General features: G+C 49.6%; 1 protein-coding gene across 1 annotated transcript in view; it reads left to right on the top strand.

Moving 5' to 3' along the window:
• slc44a5b (solute carrier family 44 member 5b) overlaps positions 1-19,041 on the top strand; it is a 596,657-nt gene extending 577,616 nt beyond the window's left edge. The window contains exons 19-20 of the mRNA XM_072512838.1: positions 7,888-7,972; positions 14,935-19,041. Of these exons, the coding sequence (XP_072368939.1) occupies positions 7,888-7,972; positions 14,935-15,047 (198 nt within the window). The 3' untranslated portion in view covers positions 15,048-19,041. The remainder of the gene's footprint in view (positions 1-7,887; positions 7,973-14,934) is intronic.
• The last annotated feature ends 712 nt before the right edge of the window (positions 19,042-19,753 follow it).

The following is a 19,753-nucleotide window of genomic DNA, read 5'->3' as shown; positions in this document are numbered from 1 at the left end:
TATATACATGTGGGCCCTCGCATAAAGGGTATCTGTTACCTCTGTTATTTTTGGGCAGCTGATTGGGCAGCACGGTAGCACAGTGGTTAGCACTGTTGCTTTCTAGCGCCAGGGTCCCGGGTTCGATTCCCGGCTTGGGTCACTGTCTGTGCGGAGTCTGCACGTTCCCCCCGTGTCTGCGTGGGTTTCCTCCGGGTGCTCCGGTTTCCTCCCACAAGTCCCGAAAGACGTGCTGTTAGGTGAATTGGACATTCTGAATTCTCCCTCCGTGTACCCGAACAGACGCCGGAGTGTGGCGACTAGGGGCTTTTCACAGTAACTTCATTGCAGAGTTAATGTCAGTGCTGATAATAAAAAATTATAGAGGGACCGCACAGGTCACCAGTGCTGCCCTGAATCGAGCCACCTGGCGAGGTTCAGAGTGACGGGGATTTTATGGGCCATGTGGCAGTGTGTTTGCCCCCGGTCCGTGCGGTACCAGCCCTCACAGGACCCGGCACAGGTGCCCCACTGTCCCCCCAACACAGTCTTCTCCGACACTGACGCTCCAACCTCGGAAAACCCTTTTGTGAGAGTGTCTCCGATGAGGCTCCACCCTCCGGGAGCAAATCCCGGCACACCCTCCTCCTCTCCTGGGCTTGTGTCGGTGTCGGTGCCCCAGCTCAATCGCGGTGAGTGGGGAAGTGAATTACCGAGCGCCAGAATTCTCCACAATCAGACACTGAAAGGAAGAGAACACTGGGGTGAGCCCTGAGGATTCCCGAGAGGGCCCTGACCCTCAGCCCTCCGCGCCTCCGGGTCATCACCCGCACATTCCCTCTTACTGAGTCCCTCGCCCCTATCACAGTATAGCCACACCCGCACAGTCCCTCTCAACTCCACCTGGATGAGGCACATGCACCCTCGAGAGTCTTCGTGGCACCTAATCCCCAACCCAATCCCCTCCCCAACCCCCTCCCCAATCCCCAACCAACCTCCTCCCCAACCCCCCACCAACCCCCTCCCCAACCCCCCACAAACCCCCTCCCCAACCCCCTCCCCAATCCCCCACCAACCCCCTCCCCAATCCCCAACTAACCCCCTCCCCAGCCCCCACCAACCCCCTCCCCAATCCCCAACTAACCCCCTCCCCAACCCCCCACCAACCCCCTCCCCAATCCCCAACCAACCCCCTCCCCAACCCCCCACCAACCCCCTCCCCAACCCCCTCCCCAAACCCCTCCCCAACCCCCTCCCCAATCCCCAACCAACCCCCTCCCCAACCCCCCACCAACCCCCACAAACCCCCTCCCCAACCCCCTCCCCAATCCCCCACCAACCCCCTCCCCAATCCCCCACCAACCCCCTCCCCAACCCCCCACCAACCCCCTCCCCAACTCCCCACAAACCCCCTCCCCAACCCCCCAACCCCCTCCCAATCCCCCACCAATCCCCTCCCCAATCCCCCACCAACCCCCTCCCCAACCCCCCACCAACCCCCTCCCCAACCCCCCACAAACCCCCTCCCCAACCCCCTCCCCAACCACCCACCAACCCCCTCCCCAACCCTCTCCCCAATCCCCCACCAACCCCCTCACCAACCCCCTCCCCAACCCCCACAAACCCACCCCCCAACCCCCTCCCCAATCCCCCACCAACCCCCTCCCCAACCCCATCCCCAACCTCACGGCTCTTAAATTCAAATGGTTTCCTCCGGGTGCTCCGGTTTCCTCCCACAGTCCAAAGATGTGCAGGTTAGGTGGATTGGCCGTGATAAATTGCCCTTAGTGTCCAAAATTGCCCTTAGTGTTGGGTGGGGTTACTGGGTTATGGGGATAGGGTGGAGGTGTTGACCTTGGGTAGGGTGCTCTTTCCAAGAGCCGGTGCAGACTCGATGGGCCGAATTGCCTCCTTCTGCACTGTAAATTCTATGATGATTGGCGCAGCGAACATCCCGTGAGGGGGAAGTCGCAGAGTGACGTCCGCTCCATGCTGACTAATGACCTGTTAATATATTTGAAATGAGCTTCCCGGGCTCCCGCTCCGTGATTGCCACTAATTCGCTGGGAGGTGGGAAGGCTGAAAATCGGGAATCGGCATCTCACCGGAGATATTCGCGTTTCCCAACTCTCTCCGGATTCTGCGTCGCTGTTCTCGCTGACAGCTAACCTGGCTTCAGAATCTCTCCCCACCACTTCCCTCATTTTAATAATCTGCAGGCGGGACCGGGCGAGGTAATTGAGGCCGGAATTCTCCAGCCGGCAGCGCAACACCAACCTCGGGATTCCCGGCAGCGGGGGGTGGCTTCGACGGCAACGGCCACTGACAGCGGTGTGAGCAGAGAATCCCACCGCCAACGAATGGCGTGACGCCTCCCGCTGCCGGAAACACGCGGCCAGGGGAGGGGGGGGGGGGGAGGGGGGGGTGGGTGGGGGGGGGGGGGCGAGAATCCCCCCCCCGAGCGCCACATTCAGTCGATGAAATGCTGTTTAATTTTCAGTCGGGTGAGTTGCTGAGCTAACACTGGACAACACTGCCCTCTGCTGCTCAGGGCAGAAATGATCAGACATTCTTCACGGAGTGACTGGAAACTTCTCTCGCTTCACCTGGAAAAGTTAATGTCAGATGCTTGGCTGTGCGCTACCCAATGTCAGCTGGTTGTAAGTGTGACAGTAAACAGCATTTCATTTAATATTTATCGGCAATTCATTTGTGCCTCGCCTCTGAGAGAGAATCCCAACTCACCCTGAGCACCATATCCAGGAAGCAGCTCCCAACGGAGTAATTATAATTTTATTATTGTCACAAGTAGGCTTACATTAACACTGCAATGGAGTTACTGTGAAAAGCCCCTAGTCGCCACATTCCGGCCCCTGTTCGGGTACACAGAGGGAGATTTCAGAATGTCCAATTCACCTAACAAGCACGTCTTTCGGGACTTGTGGGAGGAAACCGGAGCACCCGGAGGAAACCCACGCAGACACGGGGAGAACGTGCCGACTCCGCACAGACAGTGACCCAGCGGGGAATCGAACCTGGGACCCTGGCGCTGTGAAGCAACAGTGCTAACCACTGTATTGCTGTGCCACAAGGGAAAGCGGCACTGTCATAGAGGGTCAGTACTGAGGGAGCGCTGCACTGTCAGAGGGTCCGCACTGAGGGAGTGCCGCACTGTCAGAGGGTCCGCACTGAGGGAGTGCTGCACTGCCTGAGAGTCAGTACTGAGGGAGAGCTGCACTGCCTGAGAGTCAGTACTGAGGGAGTGCTGCACTGTCAGAGGGTCAGTACTGACGGAGTGCTGCACTGTCAGAGGGTCAGTACTGAGGGAGTGCTGCACTGTCAGAGGGTCAGTACTGAGGGAGAGCTGCACTGCCTGAGAGTCAGTACTGACGGAGTGCTGCACTGTCAGAGGTTCAGTACTGAGGGAGTGCTGCACTGTCAGAGGGTCAGTACTGAGGGAATGCTGCACTGTCAGAGGGTAAGTACTGAGGGAGTGCTGCACTTTCAGAGGGTCAGTACTGAGGGAGTGCTGCACTGTCAGAGGGTCAGTATTGAGGGAGTGCTGCACTGTCAGAGGGTAAGTATTGAGGAAGTGCCGCACTGTCAGAGGGTCAGTACTGAGGGAGTGCAGCAATGTCAGAGGATCAGTGCTGAGGGAATGCCGTACTGTCAGAGGGTCAGTACTGTCAGAGGGTCAGTACTGACAGAGTGCTGCACTGTCAGAGGGTCAGTACTGAGGGAGTGCTGCACTGTCAGAGGGTCAGTACTGAGGGAGTGCTGCACTGTCAGAGGGTCAGTACTGAGGGAGAGCTGCACTGTCAGAGGGTCCGTACTGAGGGAGAGCTGCACTGCCTGAGAGCCAGTACTGAGGGAGTGCTGCACTGTCAGAGGGTCAGTACTGAGGGAGCGCTGCACTGTCAGAGGTTCAGTACTGACGGAGTGCTGCACTGTCAGAGGGTCAGTACTGAGGGAGTGCTGCACTGTCAGAGGGTCAGTACTGAGGGAATGCTGCACTGTCAGAGGGTCAGTACTGAGGGAGTGCTGCACTTTCAGAGGGTCAGTACTGAGGGAGTGCTGCATTGTCAGAGGGTCAGTACTGAGGGAGTGCAGCACCGTCAGAGGGTCAGTACTGAGGGAGTGCCGCACTGTCAGAGGGTCAGTAACTGAGTGAGTGCTGTACTGTCAGAGGGTCAGTACTGAGGGAGTGCTGCACTGTCAGAGGGTCAGTACTGAGGGAGTGCTGCACTATCAGAGGGTCAGTACTGAGTGAGTGCTGTACTGTCAGAGGGTCAGTACTGAGGGAGTGCTGCACTGTCAGAGGGTCAGTACTGAGGGAGCGCTGCACTGTCAGAGGGTCAGTACTAGAACATAGAACATAGAACGATACAGCGCAGTACAGGCCCTTCGGCCCACGATGTTGCACCGAAACAAAAGCCATCTAACCTACACTATACCCTTATCATCCATATGCTTATCCAATAAACTTTTAAATGCCCTCAATGTTGGCGACTTCACTACTGTTGCAGGTAGGGCATTCCACGGCCTCACCACTCTTTGCGTAAAGAACCTACCTCTGACCTCTGTCCTATATCTATTACCCCTCAGTTTAAAGCTATGTCCCCTCGTGCCAGCCACTTCCATCCGCGGGAGAAGGCTCTCACTGTCCACCCTATCTAACCCCCTGATCATTTTGTATGCCTCTATTAAGTCTCCTCTTAACCTTCTTCTCTCCAACGAAAACAACCTCAAGTCCATCAGCCTTTCCTCATAAGATTTTCCCTCCATACCAGGCAACATCCTGGTAAATCTCCTCTGCACCCGCTCCAAAGCCTCCACGTCCTTCCTATAATGCGGTGACCAGAACTGTACGCAATACTCCAAATGCGGCCGTACCAGAGCTTTGTACAGCTGCAACATGACCTCCTGACTCCGGAACTCAATCCCTCTACCAATAAAGGCCAACACTCCATAGGCCTTCTTCACAACCCTATCAACCTGGGTGGCAACTTTCAGGGATCTATGTACATGGACACCTAGATCCCTCTGCTCATCCACACTTCCAAGAACTTTACCATTAGCCAAATATTCCGCATTCCTGTTTTACCTTCCAAAGTGAATCACCTCACACTTCTCTACATTAAACTCCATTTGCCACCTCTCAGCCCAGCTCTGCAGCTTATCTATGTCCCTCTGTAACCTGCTACATCCTTCCACACTGTCGACAACACCACCGACTTTAGTGTCGTCTGCAAATTTACTCACCCACCCTTCTGCGCCTTCCTCTAGGTCAGTGATAAAAATGACAAACAGCAACGGCCCCAGAACAGATCCTTGTGGTACTCCACTTGTAACTGAACTCCATTCTGAACATTTCCCATCAACCACCACCCTCTGTCTTCTTTCAGCTAGCCAATTTCTGATCCACATCTCTAAATCACCCTCAATCCCCAGCCTCCGTATTTTCTGCAATAGCCTACCGTGGGGAACCTTATCAAACGCTTTACTGAAATCCATATACACCACATCAACTGCTCTACCCTCGTCTACCTGTTCAGTCACCTTCTCAAAGAACTTGATAAGGTTTGTGAGGCATGACCTACCCTTCACAAAGCCATGCTGACAATCCCTGATCATATTATTCCTATCTAGATGATTATAAATCTTGTCTCTTATAATCCCCTCCAAGACTTTACCCACTACAGACATGAGGCTCACCGGTCTATAGTTGCCGGGGTTGTCTCTGCTCCCCTTTTTGAACAAAGGGACCACATTTGCTATCCTCCAGTCCTCTGGCACTATTCCTGTAGCCAATGATGACATAAAAATCAAAGCCAAAGGTCCAGCAATCTCTTCCCTGGCCTCCCAGAGAATCCTAGGATAAATCCCATCAGGCCCCGGGGACTTATCTATTTTCAGCCTGTCCAGAATTGCCAACACCTCTTCCCTACGTACCTCAATGCCATCTATTCTAATAGCCTGGGTCTCAGCATTCTCCTCCACAACATTATCTTTTTCCTGAGTGAATACTGACGAAAAATATTCATTTAGTATCCCGCCTATCTCTTCAGACTCCACACACAACCTCCCATCCCTGTCCTTGACTGGTCCTACTCTTACCCTAATCATTCGCTTATTCCTGACATACCTATAGAAAGCTTTTGGGTTTTCCTTGATCCTACCTGCCAAATACTTCTCATGTCCCCTCCTTGCTCGTCTTAGCTCTCTCTTTAGATCCTTCCTCGCTACCTTGTAACTATCCATCGCCCCAACTGAAACTTCACACCTCATCTTCACATAGGCCTCCTTCTTCCTCTTAACAAGAGATTCCACTTCTTTGGTAAACCACGGTTCCCTCGCTCTACGCCTTCCTCCCTGCCTGACAGGTACATACTTATCAAGAACACGCAGTAGCTGATCCTTGAACAAGCTCCACTTATCCAGTGTGCCAAACACTTGCAACCTACTTCTCCAACCTATCCCCCCCAAGTCACGTCTAATGGCATCATAATTGCCCTTCCCCCAGCTATAACTCTTGCCCTGCGGTGTATACTTATCCCTTTCCATCATTAACGTAAACGTCACCGAATTGTGGTCACTGTCCCCAAAGTGCTCTCCTACCTCCAAATCCAACACCTGGCCTGGTTCATTACCCAAAACCAAATCCAACGTGGCCTCGCCTCTTGTTGGCCTGTCAACATATTGTGTCAGGAAACCCTCCTGCACACACTGTACAAAAAACGACCCATCTAATGTACTCAAACTATATCTTTTCCAGTCAATATTTGGAAAGTTAAAGTCTCCCATAATAACTACCCTGTTACTTTCGCTCTTATCCAGGATCATCCTCGCCATCCTTTCCTCTACATCCCTAGAACTATTTGGAGGCCTATAGAAAACTCCCAACAGGGTGACCTCTCCTTTCCTGTTTCTAACCTCAGCCCATACTACCTCGGAAGATGAGTCCCCATCTAGCATCCTCTCCGCCACCGTAATACTGCTCTTGACTAGCAGCGCCACACCTCCCCCTTTTTTGCCTCCTTCTCTGAGCTTACTAAAACACCTAAACCCCGGAACCTGCAACAACGATTCCTGTCCCTGCTCTATCCATGTCTCCGAAATGAGTACTGACCATTCTCCAGTGCCTCACACTTCAATGCTCTCTGGCGTCTGTACCAGGAATACTCAAATGGACGAACTTCCCTAGTACTGAGGGAATGCTGCACTGTCAGAGGGGAAGCTTTTTTGGAAGTGCTCCATTCAATCTTCAGTTCTGACATTATCCTTGTTTAACATTTCCGCCCCACCGCTCTCGTCTCGCTGTCCTTTTTATAATATGAAGTATGGCCACACCAAGATCCTCTATAACTTTAACACAACATCTGTGTTTCAATTACTCCTTGTCATGATATGCAGACATGCATATAATGAGATACTGACAGGCAGTTAATGAGCACAGAGAACAGGACATAACCAATGAGCTGGGAGAACACTTGGGGGTGATTTCCCACTATAAAATGCACGAGGCACTCACACTCCGCCTCTTTCCACTGGGGACATCTACAGAGTGAGTCGGGTGTATATATCACATAACACCTACAACACGTGGCTAAGAGCTAGTCTGGTTCAGTCAGACAGAGTAATCACACTTAGGTTAGCAGAGAGTCGAACTCACAGAGAACTGTGCTAACTGTGACAGGTTCAATAAATCAAATTGAACTAACTTCAAGGTCTGGAGTATCTTTCAGTTAAAGCTGCACCAGTTGCAGCCCGTGTTATCTCAGTGTGCTTAACACGACACTCCTCTCCGGGAATAAGCCCAATGTTTGATTTGCTTTTTCCTGCGGGTGTCACTGTCTTTACTGCTCGGTTTATTAGGGGAAGTGTGACTGTGGGAATTTATGTTTTCAGACGGTGATATTTGGATCTTACCTAATTGCCCATGGTTTCTTCAGCGTCTATGCAATGTGTGTGGACACGCTTTTCCTCTGTTTCTGTAAGTAATCATTTCGAACTGTGAAAAGCTGCTTTGCAAAGAATCAGATTGTTCCATGTCTAAATCCAGATCTGTGTCAAGGGTGCTAACACTGGCTTCCTTCGTGACAACCAGTTTGTTCAGTGACGCAGAGTCACAAAGGCCAAGGTGAGTGACCCAGGCTCCGTGACACGTCAGCTCCTCTCAGCGGGAATCCTCACCCTAAAGTTCGACTGGGTCCCCTCGTGTAAGCGTTGGTGGTTGGGGGGGGGGGGGTTGACCGTTCTCCAGTGCCTCACACTTCAATGCTCTCTGGCGTGGTGCCAGGAATACTCTAATGGACAGACAGCTGGGCTGAGGGTAGCACTGAGCTCTATTGTGATGCCCCAGTTGTTGAATTGGCCACCGATATTCACAGTCTGGGTTTAGGTATGACCAGTGCTCACCAGAATGCTTACGGGAATGTGGGCCAGGGATAAAGTGCTGGAGGGGCTAACACACGGTTGGAACAGTCAGTAAGTACCCCAAAGGTGAGATAGGTCAGCAGCGACTATGCCCCAGTTTATCGCTCCCATTCTCTGGGTCACTGTCATTAATCCAGTTTGGCTTTGGTTTTCAGGCAGAGTTTCAGAGGAGGAGCAGGACAAGATGGGAAGGGGAGTGGGTGCAATTCCCCTCAGTACCCCTGGCCTGAGGGTGGGTGGGGGGGAGGGGGTGGGGGGGGGGGGTGGTGGATGATAGGGTTCTGTTGTCAGGATATTTACAATGTTGCACTCGGAACTTGGAGGTTTCCAGAGTTACTCTGAAGCTAAAAGATCCCAAAACCCAACCTGGCAATAACTGAAAAAGAGGAACTTGGAGAGAAAAGAAGTCCATTCGGTCGACAGCTTATTACCAGCCGCGATAGTGAATTATTGCCCCTGAGTTACAGAATGTCCAAGAGTTGTGTCGTCACGACAATGACCTTTGGTTTAAAGCGTTGACCTCGTCTCTCGGTGACTCCTATCAACCTGCTGAGTTAGTAACTCGCTGCTGAAGGCCGTTAATGTCCGGTTATATTTCTAACCTAAAGCACTGTTTCTGAGATGGCAATGTTCTGAAAGCTCCAGTTAGTGCCCATGACATGCAGGCAGCTACTTGGGAGCTTCCGCCCAATCACGACTGGTGTTGAGAAGTGGTATTACACCGCTGAGTTTGAATGCCAAGGTTTTAAAGCTTTGCCGGTCCTACTCTGCATCTGTTAACGCTTTTAATTTACGTTTGACACCAGCTGGGGCTGCAGTAGATGCCAGACTTTTCCTGACCTTAGTTTTGCCCCATGGCGCACTTGGCGTTGCTGCTTTCGGAGTTCCTTAAACCTGCAGCTTTTAGAGCATTAATTACCCAGACCCACCAGCTGCTTGCTTTGCGTTTAATTGTCATTTTTGTCAAGACCGCTAAAAGCTTTCTAACTTGTTATCTTGTGGTTGCCTTTCCGTTCCTCCTATCCCATACCTCTTTCAATTGTCATCCATTTCACTTTCTCTCCCTTTCACTGGATTTGTCACGCTCTCTCTCTCTCTCTCTGCCTCCTCTCCCTCCCCTCCCCCTGGCTTTGGCATGTCGCTAACTCATACAGGTGAAGATTTGGAACGGAATGACGGCTCCGCGGAGAAACCCTACTTCATGTCGCCCGAACTGCACAGGATCCTCGGCCGGCAAGAGTGGAGCCCGCGGAAGGCCAACGGATAGTTTGCTTGGGCTGAGCGCGCGCTGCACTGAACTCCTCGCCTGGCTTTTTTATTAACATATAGATATATAAATACACACTCACACTCAGTCAGAACAACGGCTGGTAATAACCTGGATTGACAGCTGGCATTCCGGGGCTTGGAAAGTCTTAACTCTCAGAGCGGAGTTCCAGTTTTTGAAAACAAAGAGAGAGAGGGAAAAATAGCTTTTTTTAAAGACAAAAACAGTCAGCATTTTGCCGCTGTGTGGCCCCAAAACTGCGCATGCACGCGCCACCGGATGGTGTACTGGGAAGGCAGACGGAGAGCTCCCTTTCACTTGCTTTCTTAAAAACTATCACGTCCAGCTTCGGTACGAACTCCCAATAGTTGCAATGTAGGAGTGTTGTAATTTTCAGGTAGGAAATATATTGGCCCTTGAACATTACTGCAATGAGAAACATGTCGCTGAAGTTTTTCATCCAGCACTCATCAGGGCAAACACAAGAGCGCCAAATTTCAAACCTTCACAGCAATTTATACTACAGGCGAAAACGGATGCTGATTGGTTGGCGAGTTGATCCTGACTGGTCAAGCTGTTGCCACGGAGTAGGCACCAGCTCCCGGGTAATTCAAAGAGATGCACAGCTTGAACATGTTCCTTCTGTTTGCAGAGAACGGGTCCCTGGGTATGAATGTAGGTCGCTCTTCACAAGTATAAATGAGCCACATTACGAACTTGACTGATTGTCTTAAATTGATTGTTGGTGTAGCCATTAATGCACTCCGGAGTGTCCAACAAGTGCTGCCCAATCGCGGAATCACACCTAACAGTGGATGTTAAAAGTGGACCATGATGAGGAAGGTGTTCAAGCTTTGTACCTTTTATGAATTGCCCGGGTGCTGGGGGAGCCTATCGTTCCCTGTTGCTCTCTCCATGGCAACGCTTTGGCCAATGAGAGTTGACTTGCCAACCAATGATCACCCATTTCTCTGTCGTATAAAGTGTTGCGATTGTTTGAAATTTATCCTGATGAGTGCAAAGCAAAACGCTTCAACAACATGTCTCAGATTCCAGCAATATTCAAGTTGTGTTCTGCTAAGCTAACATTTATATATTTGGCCTTAAAAGGACCCAGTTCTGTGACCTACGTGATGCCTGGCTTTGCCCACTGGCCTTTCTCTCTAATGTTCCATCTTTCCATGTTCCTGTCACACAACAGGAAATCCTAATTGTATATAAAGTCATTAAAAAAAAAGATAATATGCAATAATGGTCTAAGTCAGGACATGGGGAGGGGCTAGAGAAGGGGAGGGCGATCGGGGGCTTCATCTCCTGGTTGCAGTGCCAGCTGGCCATGACCCTGCGACACACCGCACACGCATCAAGCCCTTCCCTCCGCCCTCTCAGGATCGTAACTAAGGTGCCTAAAGCGAGGGTCGTAAGGTCGATGCTTTTTTGGGGACAGTCGGTGACTTCAGATATATCGGCCCAGAAATTACCGGAAAGGTGTTGGTGAGTCTGTAACTGAACACGTAAAACAAGGCAGCAGTTTGGGCGGATTGTGGATGATCACAAGTTGTTGCTCAGTTTGAGGGACTCTGTCCCCTGACTCTCCGGGACCATTCCCAACCCCAGTTTCCCTGTTGGGCTGGATGGCCTTTAAATTGCTCAATTTGTACTGTTTATGCGGTCAAATCTCACCGGTGCCATTTAGGGTTGGTGTTTATATGGTAAAGACTGTTACTGGCGAGATTTATGTTCCCGACATGGGAACATCGAAAGATTAGAGTGTAGAAGGCCGTTGGGCCAATCAGGTCTGCCCTGACCCGACCTCACTTTCCATCTCTACCCACCATGTCTCTGTAGCTACAAACAACAAATATCAGTGACTCCATTCCAGTAATTTCTGGACCACGTTTTTTTTCTCTCTCTCCTGCTCTGGGGGCATCGTGGAAACTTGTGCTGAATGTAAATTAAAGCCATTCATTTTGTTTTTAATTCTACGAGAACATCAGGAGAGTCTCCAGAGGGCTGGGGTTGGTTGGATCGCTCACCGTAGACGTGACTCTCAGTGGAATGCGGGAAGGAGAGCAGCTAGTCTGAAGCTCTCTCCCCCCCCCCATTCCAGTGGAAAGCTGTTTCTGTAGTGGGGAAAAGGGAGGGTCTCTGACACGCCGGGACGTGCTTCTCCTTTCAAGGGGCAATGGCAGCTGACTGAGGGGAAGTGAGGAGATCAGAGGTTTATCTGCACTGGAGGGACCTTCAGTTACTCATTGCCCGAGAGAAAGAGACGCAGGAAGCGTGGGGCTGGGAGGAAGTTTTGGAAAGTGGCGGTGGCCACGGGGAAGGGGGGGGGGGGGGGGGGGGGGCGGGGGGAGGTGATTTGACACTGAGGCAAAGCGATGGGAGGGGGGGGGGTGCAAGAGAACAGAGACGCCACCGACACATTGATAACACTCTCGATTTCATCCTGTCAGTCTCCAGGGTATAGGAAGTCACGATGCGTCTGATATATTTGCCTTTATATATAAGTGCAGGGCTACGCTCTTGTATACGATTTTTTACAATTTCAAATGGATACAATTTTAATGAATATACTGGGGGGGAAAAAAGAATCTTAGCGCGGCTGATTCTTCAAGATTTTGTACAGGGTGTGTAAATGCCATGATTATGGTGCTGCATATATATATTTATATATATGTGTGTGTTTCTATGTATTATATATATATATTTATATATATATATATAAACTCCACGTTGCACTATCCATTTGTTCGGGCGAGCGACGATTCTGTGGATACAATGACATTTCAAATCAGGCAACCTGCGGTTTTTCCTCCTTGGGGTTGAGGAGGTTTTGGGGGGATTTGGTCGGGTTGTCCAAGGCTGTACAGAGGGAAGAAGTGTTTCAGTGACAGGAGGGAGGGTCACCAGAGGGACACAGATTGAAGAGAATCGGGAAAAGAAGCAGAGGGGGAGATGAGGAGGATGTTTTTTACACAGCGAGTTGTTGTGAGGCAGAGGGGGAGATGAGGAGGATGTTTTTTACACAGCGAGTTGTTGTGAGGCAGAGGGGGAGATGAGGAGGATGTTTTTTACACAGCGAGTTGTTGTGAGGCAGAGGGGGAGATGAGGAGGATGTTTTTTACACAGCGAGTTATTGTGAGGCAGAGGGGGAGATGAGGAGGATGTTTTTTACACAGCGAGTTGTTGTGAGGCAGAGGGGGCGATGAGGAGGATGTTTTTTACACAGCGAGTTGTTGTGAGGCAGAGGGGGAGATGAGGAGGATGTTTTCTACACAGCGAGTTATTGTGAGGCAGAGGGGGAGATGAGGAGGATGTTTTTTACACAGCGAGTTGTTGTGAGGCAGAGGGGGAGATGAGGAGGATGTTTTTTACACAGCGAGTTGTTGTGAGGCAGAGGGGGAGATGAGGAGGATGTTTTTTACACAGCGAGTTGTTGTGAGGCAGAGGGGGAGATGAGGAGGATGTTTTTTACACAGCGAGTTGTTGTGAGGCAGAGGGGGAGATGAGGAGGATGTTTTTTACACAGCGAGTTGTTGTGAAGCAGAGGGGAGATGAGAATATTTTTTACACAGCGAGTTGTTGTGAGGCAGAGGGGGAGATGAGGAGGATGTTTTTTACACAGCGAGTTGTTGTGAGGCAGAGGGGGAGATGAGGAGGATGTTTTTTACACAGCGAGTTGTTGTGAGGCAGAGGGGGAGATGAGGAGGATGTTTTTTTACACAGCGAGTTGTTGTGAGGCAGAGGGGGAGATGAGGAGGATGTTTTTTACACAGCGAGTTGTGAGGCAGAGGGGGAGATGAGGAGGATGTTTTTTACACAGCGAGTTGTTGTGAGGCAGAGGGGGAGATGAGGAGGATGTTTTCTACACAGCGAGTTGTTGTGAGGCAGAGGGGGAGATGAGGAGGATGTTTTTTACACAGCGAGTTGTTGTGAGGCAGAGGGGGAGATGAGGTGGATGTTTTTTACACAGCGAGTTGTTGTGAGGCAGAGGGGGGGATGAGGAGGATGTTTTTTACACAGCGAGTTGTGAGGCAGAGGGGGAGATGAGGAGGATGTTTTTTTACACAGCGAGTTGTTGTGAGGCAGAGGGGGAGATGAGGATGATGTTTTTTACACAGCGAGTTGATGTGAGGCAGAGGGGGAGATGAGGAGGATGTTTTTTACACAGCGAGTTGTTGTGAGGCAGAGGGGGAGATGAGGAGGATGTTTTTTACACAGCGAGTTGTGAGGCAGAGAGGGAGATGAGGAGGATGTTTTTTACACAGCGAGTTGTTGTGAGACAGAGGGGGAGATGAGGAGGATGTTTTTTTACACAGCGAGTTGTTGTGAGGCAGAGGGGGAGATGATGAGGATGATTTTTACACAGCGAGTTATTGTGAGGCAGAGGGGGAGATGAGGAGGATGTTTTTTACACAGCGAGTTGTTGTGAGGCAGAGGGGGAGATGAGGAGGATGTTTTTTACACAGCGAGTTGTTGTGAGGCAGAGGGGAGATGAGGTGGATGTTTTTTACACAGCGAGTTGTTGTGATCTGGAAGGTGCTGCCTGAAAGGGCGGTGGAAGCAGATTTGAGGATAATAATTATAACAAATAACGATCAGTTATTAATTAAATAATTGTTGAGTACAGTAATGGTTCAGTAATAAGTTTCAAAAGAGATTTGAACGAACATTTGAAAAGGGAACCTTTGCAGGGCTATGGGGAAGAGGAGGGGGAGGTGGCACTATGGGGTAGCTTTGACAAAGAGCTGCCCTGGCTCTGTTATTTCCAGCCATTCCTGTTGGCAAGACAGCCCAGTGCCACTAAAGGTGACCCAGAGTGCTCGGCCACAATCTGGCAGGGAGCCAGTTCCAGATTCCCACCACTCCGCGTGTGAAGAAGTCCCCTTCAAGCGCCTAGTCCTAATTTTAAGGTTATGTCCCCTTGTTCTGGACCCCCCCCCCCCCAACCCACCTTGGTGTTTCTAACTCAGCTTGTTGGAAGCTGGCCAATTTAATTTTGGCTGGAGGAGAGTGAGTTTGCACTGACATTGAAAAACAAATTGCTTATTGTCACAAGTAGGCTTCAAATGAAGTTACTGTGAAAAGCCCCTAGCCGCCACATTCCGGCGCCTGTTCGGGGAGGCCGGTACGGGAATTGAACCGTGCCCACTTAACACCGGCCTTCAGATCAGCTGCAGTTCATGTGTACGTTGAGAATGAGATGTGGTGGCGCTGTAATCACTGCCTATAATTCCTCTTCATAGTGGAAGATTTAGAAAGAAACGATGGATCGGCAGACAGGCCGTATTTCATGAGTAAAACCTTGATGAAGATTCTGGATGTACGCAATCGAGCGGCTGAAGATGAGAGGCTTTGAAAGCTGCCTTGGGCACATCTCTCTTTATCCATGAACAAAAGGCTACACCAACAACAACTTATATATGTATACAGTGTCTTTAACGTAGTAAGCCGTGCCCATGATCTCCACCGGAGCATTACCCAGATTTTGATGTATCCAAGTTACATAAAAGTTCTGTTCTGAAGGATTCCAGAAAGGCACTACCACAAGTTGCTGCTACTTGACAGTCTGGTTCAGTCTGGTGAGCCTGTACGTCTGTGGGTTTGAGTCCCCCTCAAGGACTTGAGTACATAAAGGTGGCACTCCCCGCCAAGCCTGGCTCTAATTGTTAGGTTGTGCCCCTTGTTTTGGGGGCCCTCACCCCCAACATAATCATTAATTGCGGCCTCGCATCCCTCCAGACTCTGATGCTGACTTTGGCCGGTTACTTTGGTAATTCAATGCCCCTTGTTTGTTTGTTTTCTGGGCACGGACTCAGTAGTGTTTGTGTTAACTAACATTCGCCTTGAAATCTTGCAGATAGGATTTTAACACAGATATACTCATCGAAAATAGGGCAGAGAGGGGAGCAAAGCTCTCGGTAGGTTGCTCCTGGAATCAAAGCAAAGTGAAAGCAGATGTTATTCATCAGTTCAAGTGCCTTGTCCTTGATGTTGGTGGGACATCGGAATTCTGTGTCAGTGGCAGGTTCTTTAAGGAGACTGTGGAGGAATGAATGAGAATGGCTAAATTTCAAAATGTCTGGAAGAAAGCTTCCAAAGTAACAGCTGACTAACACTGAAAATTCACACAGCAACTCATCATCATAAGAGGGGCATTTTTCACCTGCACTCCCCAAAGTGTTAACCCCCCTCCTCCTTCCCCGTGGCCACCGCCGCTTTCCAAATTGTTAACCCACTTTCCACTTCTTTGAAGGTCCAATGTTGACAGTTTTAGCTCTTTACCTCTAATGGTGGCTTTACATTATGTCCATCACATCTATCCCTGTCTGGGACATGGTATATGCCACATATGAGATTTTCTGTCCATTAAAATCAGCCAATGCCAATTTGATAGATTTGCGAGCACATAGACATCAAGATTGCTTCATCTTCATGTTGGCTGGGGTATCATTGGCTGCATCCCTTGCCCCCACCCAATCCCGCACCCGTGCAACCTGGGAGAGGCAAAAAAAAATAGAGAAATTCCCAGTAATGGAAAAACATACTTGGGAAAATTTCCTCTTTAACCTTCTCAGGTGATCAAAACCAATGCTGGTGATCACAGGGACTGTGTGTTATCCGTAGCGACCTGTATGAAATGATCTCTGCACCAGTCAAGAACAAATCCAGTTCCTCTTGAAGGCGGTGTGGAGAGTCAGCATCTACCACACCAGTCAGAAACACATTCCAGAAGCTTCCCTCTCTCGGAAGTGAAGACCCACCCAACACCCAGTCTATTCCTACTCTTCTGCTATTTAAATTCCTCACTCCTATTCCAACTGTTAAACTGGAATAATTTATTAACAGGTCAATCTATCCGGCATTTTCACTATTTCATCAGAAAATAATGGGAGTCATGGTGTGTGGTGAGGGGAGCGGGTTTGGAAGGAACAGGTTTTTGGTCCCCATAGCGCTCGCCCCCTGAGGGGTTCTTGTATCTGATGGATGCGTAATCACATTTTCCTGTATGTGAAAAAAACTCCCATTTCATTCCTCATCAGAGCCAATTTAACTCCAAAGTCAAGATTATCCTTGCTAGCTCTTTCACATGGCAGGCCGGAGGATTCGGTGTATTCATGGACTGTTTGTTTGTGTGATCGTTGTAATCTAGACCGCGCTGGGGAGTAAAAACAGAACCAATGATAACTTCTGAAAGGGAATTCGATTAATAATACAGTATAAGGGAAAAACCATTCAGGGCTCAAGTGGGGGAAGAACAAGGGAAGTGGGGTAGCTATTTCAAAAAGACGTCACAGATGCCCTGGGCAGAATGGCCTCCTGCTGTGTGAAGATTTTATTGTGGGAGGAAATGGGTCACTTGTTCAGATAACACTCCTGTTTCTTCATTCGGTTATTGTGGGTTCAAGTCCCAGTGCAGACTGGAGCATCAGTGTGTTGGTAGAGATACTGTCACTCATACAAAATGTTAAACTGCCAAGTTTAATTGAGCATTAAATAATCACGGGGCACTTAGCAGAGGAGTTCTGCAGGTGTCTTGAGTCAATACACCCCCTCCCCTCTACATCACAGGGAAACAACAAACTTACTTTCTCTCAACAGTAATCTCATTGAAAACTAAACCTGGTAAAGGGAGCTAGCTTACTCTGAAACGGGACTTGTCACACGCTGGGACAGGAGACAGCCAATCAGTCCCTCGAGCGTTTTCCACCATTCAATTTGATCATGGCTGACCCATCAACCCATCCTGGTGCTGTAACCCCTAATACCCCTTACCCAATAAAAATCTTTATCAGTCTCAATTTGGAAATTTTTTAATTGACACTCAACCTTAATAACTTTCTGGGGAGTGAGTTCTAGATTACCCTTTGTGCGAGCAAGTGCTTCCTGACATCAGCGCACGGTTAGCGCTGCTGTCTCACAGTCACCCGGGTCCCTCGCGCTGTGTGGAGTTTGCACATTCTCCCCATGTCTGTGTGGGTCTCCTCCCTCAGTCCAAAGATGTGGTTAGGTAAATTGGTCATGATCAATTGTCCCTTAATGTCCAAAAGGTTAGGTGTAATTAGGGGGATCGGGTGGGACCGTGGACCTGGGTGGGGTACTCTTTCGGAGGGTCGGTGCAGACTCGATGGGCCAAATTGCCTGCTTCTGCGCTGTCAGTTCTGCCTGTATCCTGGCACCTCCCCCGCCAGAGGACGTAGCTTCCAATCCAGCCCAGCTATACCTGAAATGAAATGAAAAATTGAAAATCGCTTATTGTCACAAGTCGGCTTCAAATGAAGTAACTGTGAACAGCCCCTAGTCGCCACATTCCGGCGCCTGTTCGGGGAGGCTGGTACGGAACAGTTTCATGGATGCCTGCCTGTGGGTGAGTTGGATGGTGATCAGAACCCAGTGAGTCTGCCCAGAAGACAGAGCCCCTATACACATTTACTCTACCTGGGAGAAGAGATCAGGATGAGAAATAATTAAAACTTAGAATCTCATTTCCTCAAAATATCCCACCCGCTACTCCATCTGCAAGTGTTGACTTTGCGGTTAGTTGGGACATTGATGGTTGGAAGATTGTTTTCGGAGCTACGGATGTGCGAAAGTGAGACCTGGGGACGAGTGGTTGAACACTTTGTGTGTGAGCAGGACAGCCACTTTTGCTTCAGAAGTGTAACCAAGAAGGAAATGAAACTCTTTACTTTCAATTATATGGAAGTTGCTGTTAAAATTGCGGAGATGCGTCGGTGGGGAGGGAAGAAGAGGTGGCCATCTGTTTTTATCCTTCGCCCTCACAGGTAGTCATTAGTCAGGAGTACTTCATACGTGTCACCCACCTAAATTAAGCAGGAGGGCATTTGCTTTGGGCTGAACCCAGGTACATGAGACGTTTACCTGATCAATGCAAACACTGAAAGTAGAGGTCAGACATTCGCCTGTCAGGGAATCTGTCCTATTACTCAATACCCACTCACCTTTTTATGAAGCGCCGATGTGCTGACATGACTAGTCCTTATTACTCGGGGCCAAATTCAGGTCTTCAGGCTTCTATTATCCTAACTTGCTAATCTTACCAATGTTTTATATATATATATTAACAGGTTGGTTTATTTGTACTGTTACCGATAATTTGCATGAAAATTTGAAGCTTTAAAATCTAATTGATGCTTCTGCTGTGCAGAAATCTGACTGATTTTGCCATAAATATTTTGTGTGATTAACTTTGAATGTTTGGTATTTGATGCAATGTATTGTCCCTCAGAGTTCTGTAATTATCAATTTCCTTACTGTGCTGTGTTTTATTCAACAGCAGTGACTACAATGCATTGAAATATTTACATTTAATAAACTTTTTCGATAATAAATGAAGGTGTCCATTGTCTTTGTTTAATGCTGCTGGATTTTGAATATGAGCATGATAATAATAATCTTTAGTGTCACAATCGGCTTACATTAACACTGCAGTGAAGTTACTGTGAAACGCCCCTAGTCGCCACATTCCGGCGTCTGTTCGGGTACACAGAGGGAGAATTCAGAATGTCTAATTCACCTAACAAGCACGTCTTTCGGGACTTGTGGGCGGAAACCGGAGCACCCGGAGGAAACCCACGCAGACACGGGGAGAACGTGCAGACTCCGCACAGACAGTGACCCAAGCGGGAATGGAATCCGGGAATATCTTCTCCTTCGAGGCTGCACACACGCGATGAAGGGCAGCACGGTAGCATTGTGGATAGCACAATTGCTTCACAGCTCCAGGGTCCCAGGTTCGATTCTGGCTTGGGTCACTGTCTGTGCGGAGTCTGCACGTTCTCCCCGTGCCTGCGTGGGTTTCCTCCGGGTGCTCCGGTTTCCTCCCACAGTCCAAAGATGTGCAGGTTAGGTGGATTGGCCATGATAAATTGCCCTTAGTGTCCAAAATTGCCCTTAGTGTTGGGTGGGGTTACTGGGTTATGGGGATAGGGTGGAGGTGTGGACTTGGGTAGGGTGCCCTTTCCAAGAGCCGGTGCAAACTCGATGGGCCGAATGGCCTCCTGCACTGTAAATTCTATGAATCAATATCGTGGTTCTCCTGCT

The sequence above is a fragment of the Scyliorhinus torazame genome, chromosome 7 (assembly GCF_047496885.1).
Source record: "Scyliorhinus torazame isolate Kashiwa2021f chromosome 7, sScyTor2.1, whole genome shotgun sequence".
Taxonomy (NCBI): Eukaryota; Metazoa; Chordata; class Chondrichthyes; order Carcharhiniformes; family Scyliorhinidae; genus Scyliorhinus; species Scyliorhinus torazame.
Note: the sequence above shows the minus strand (reverse complement) of the source record. Positions and strands in the feature narration are given on the sequence as shown.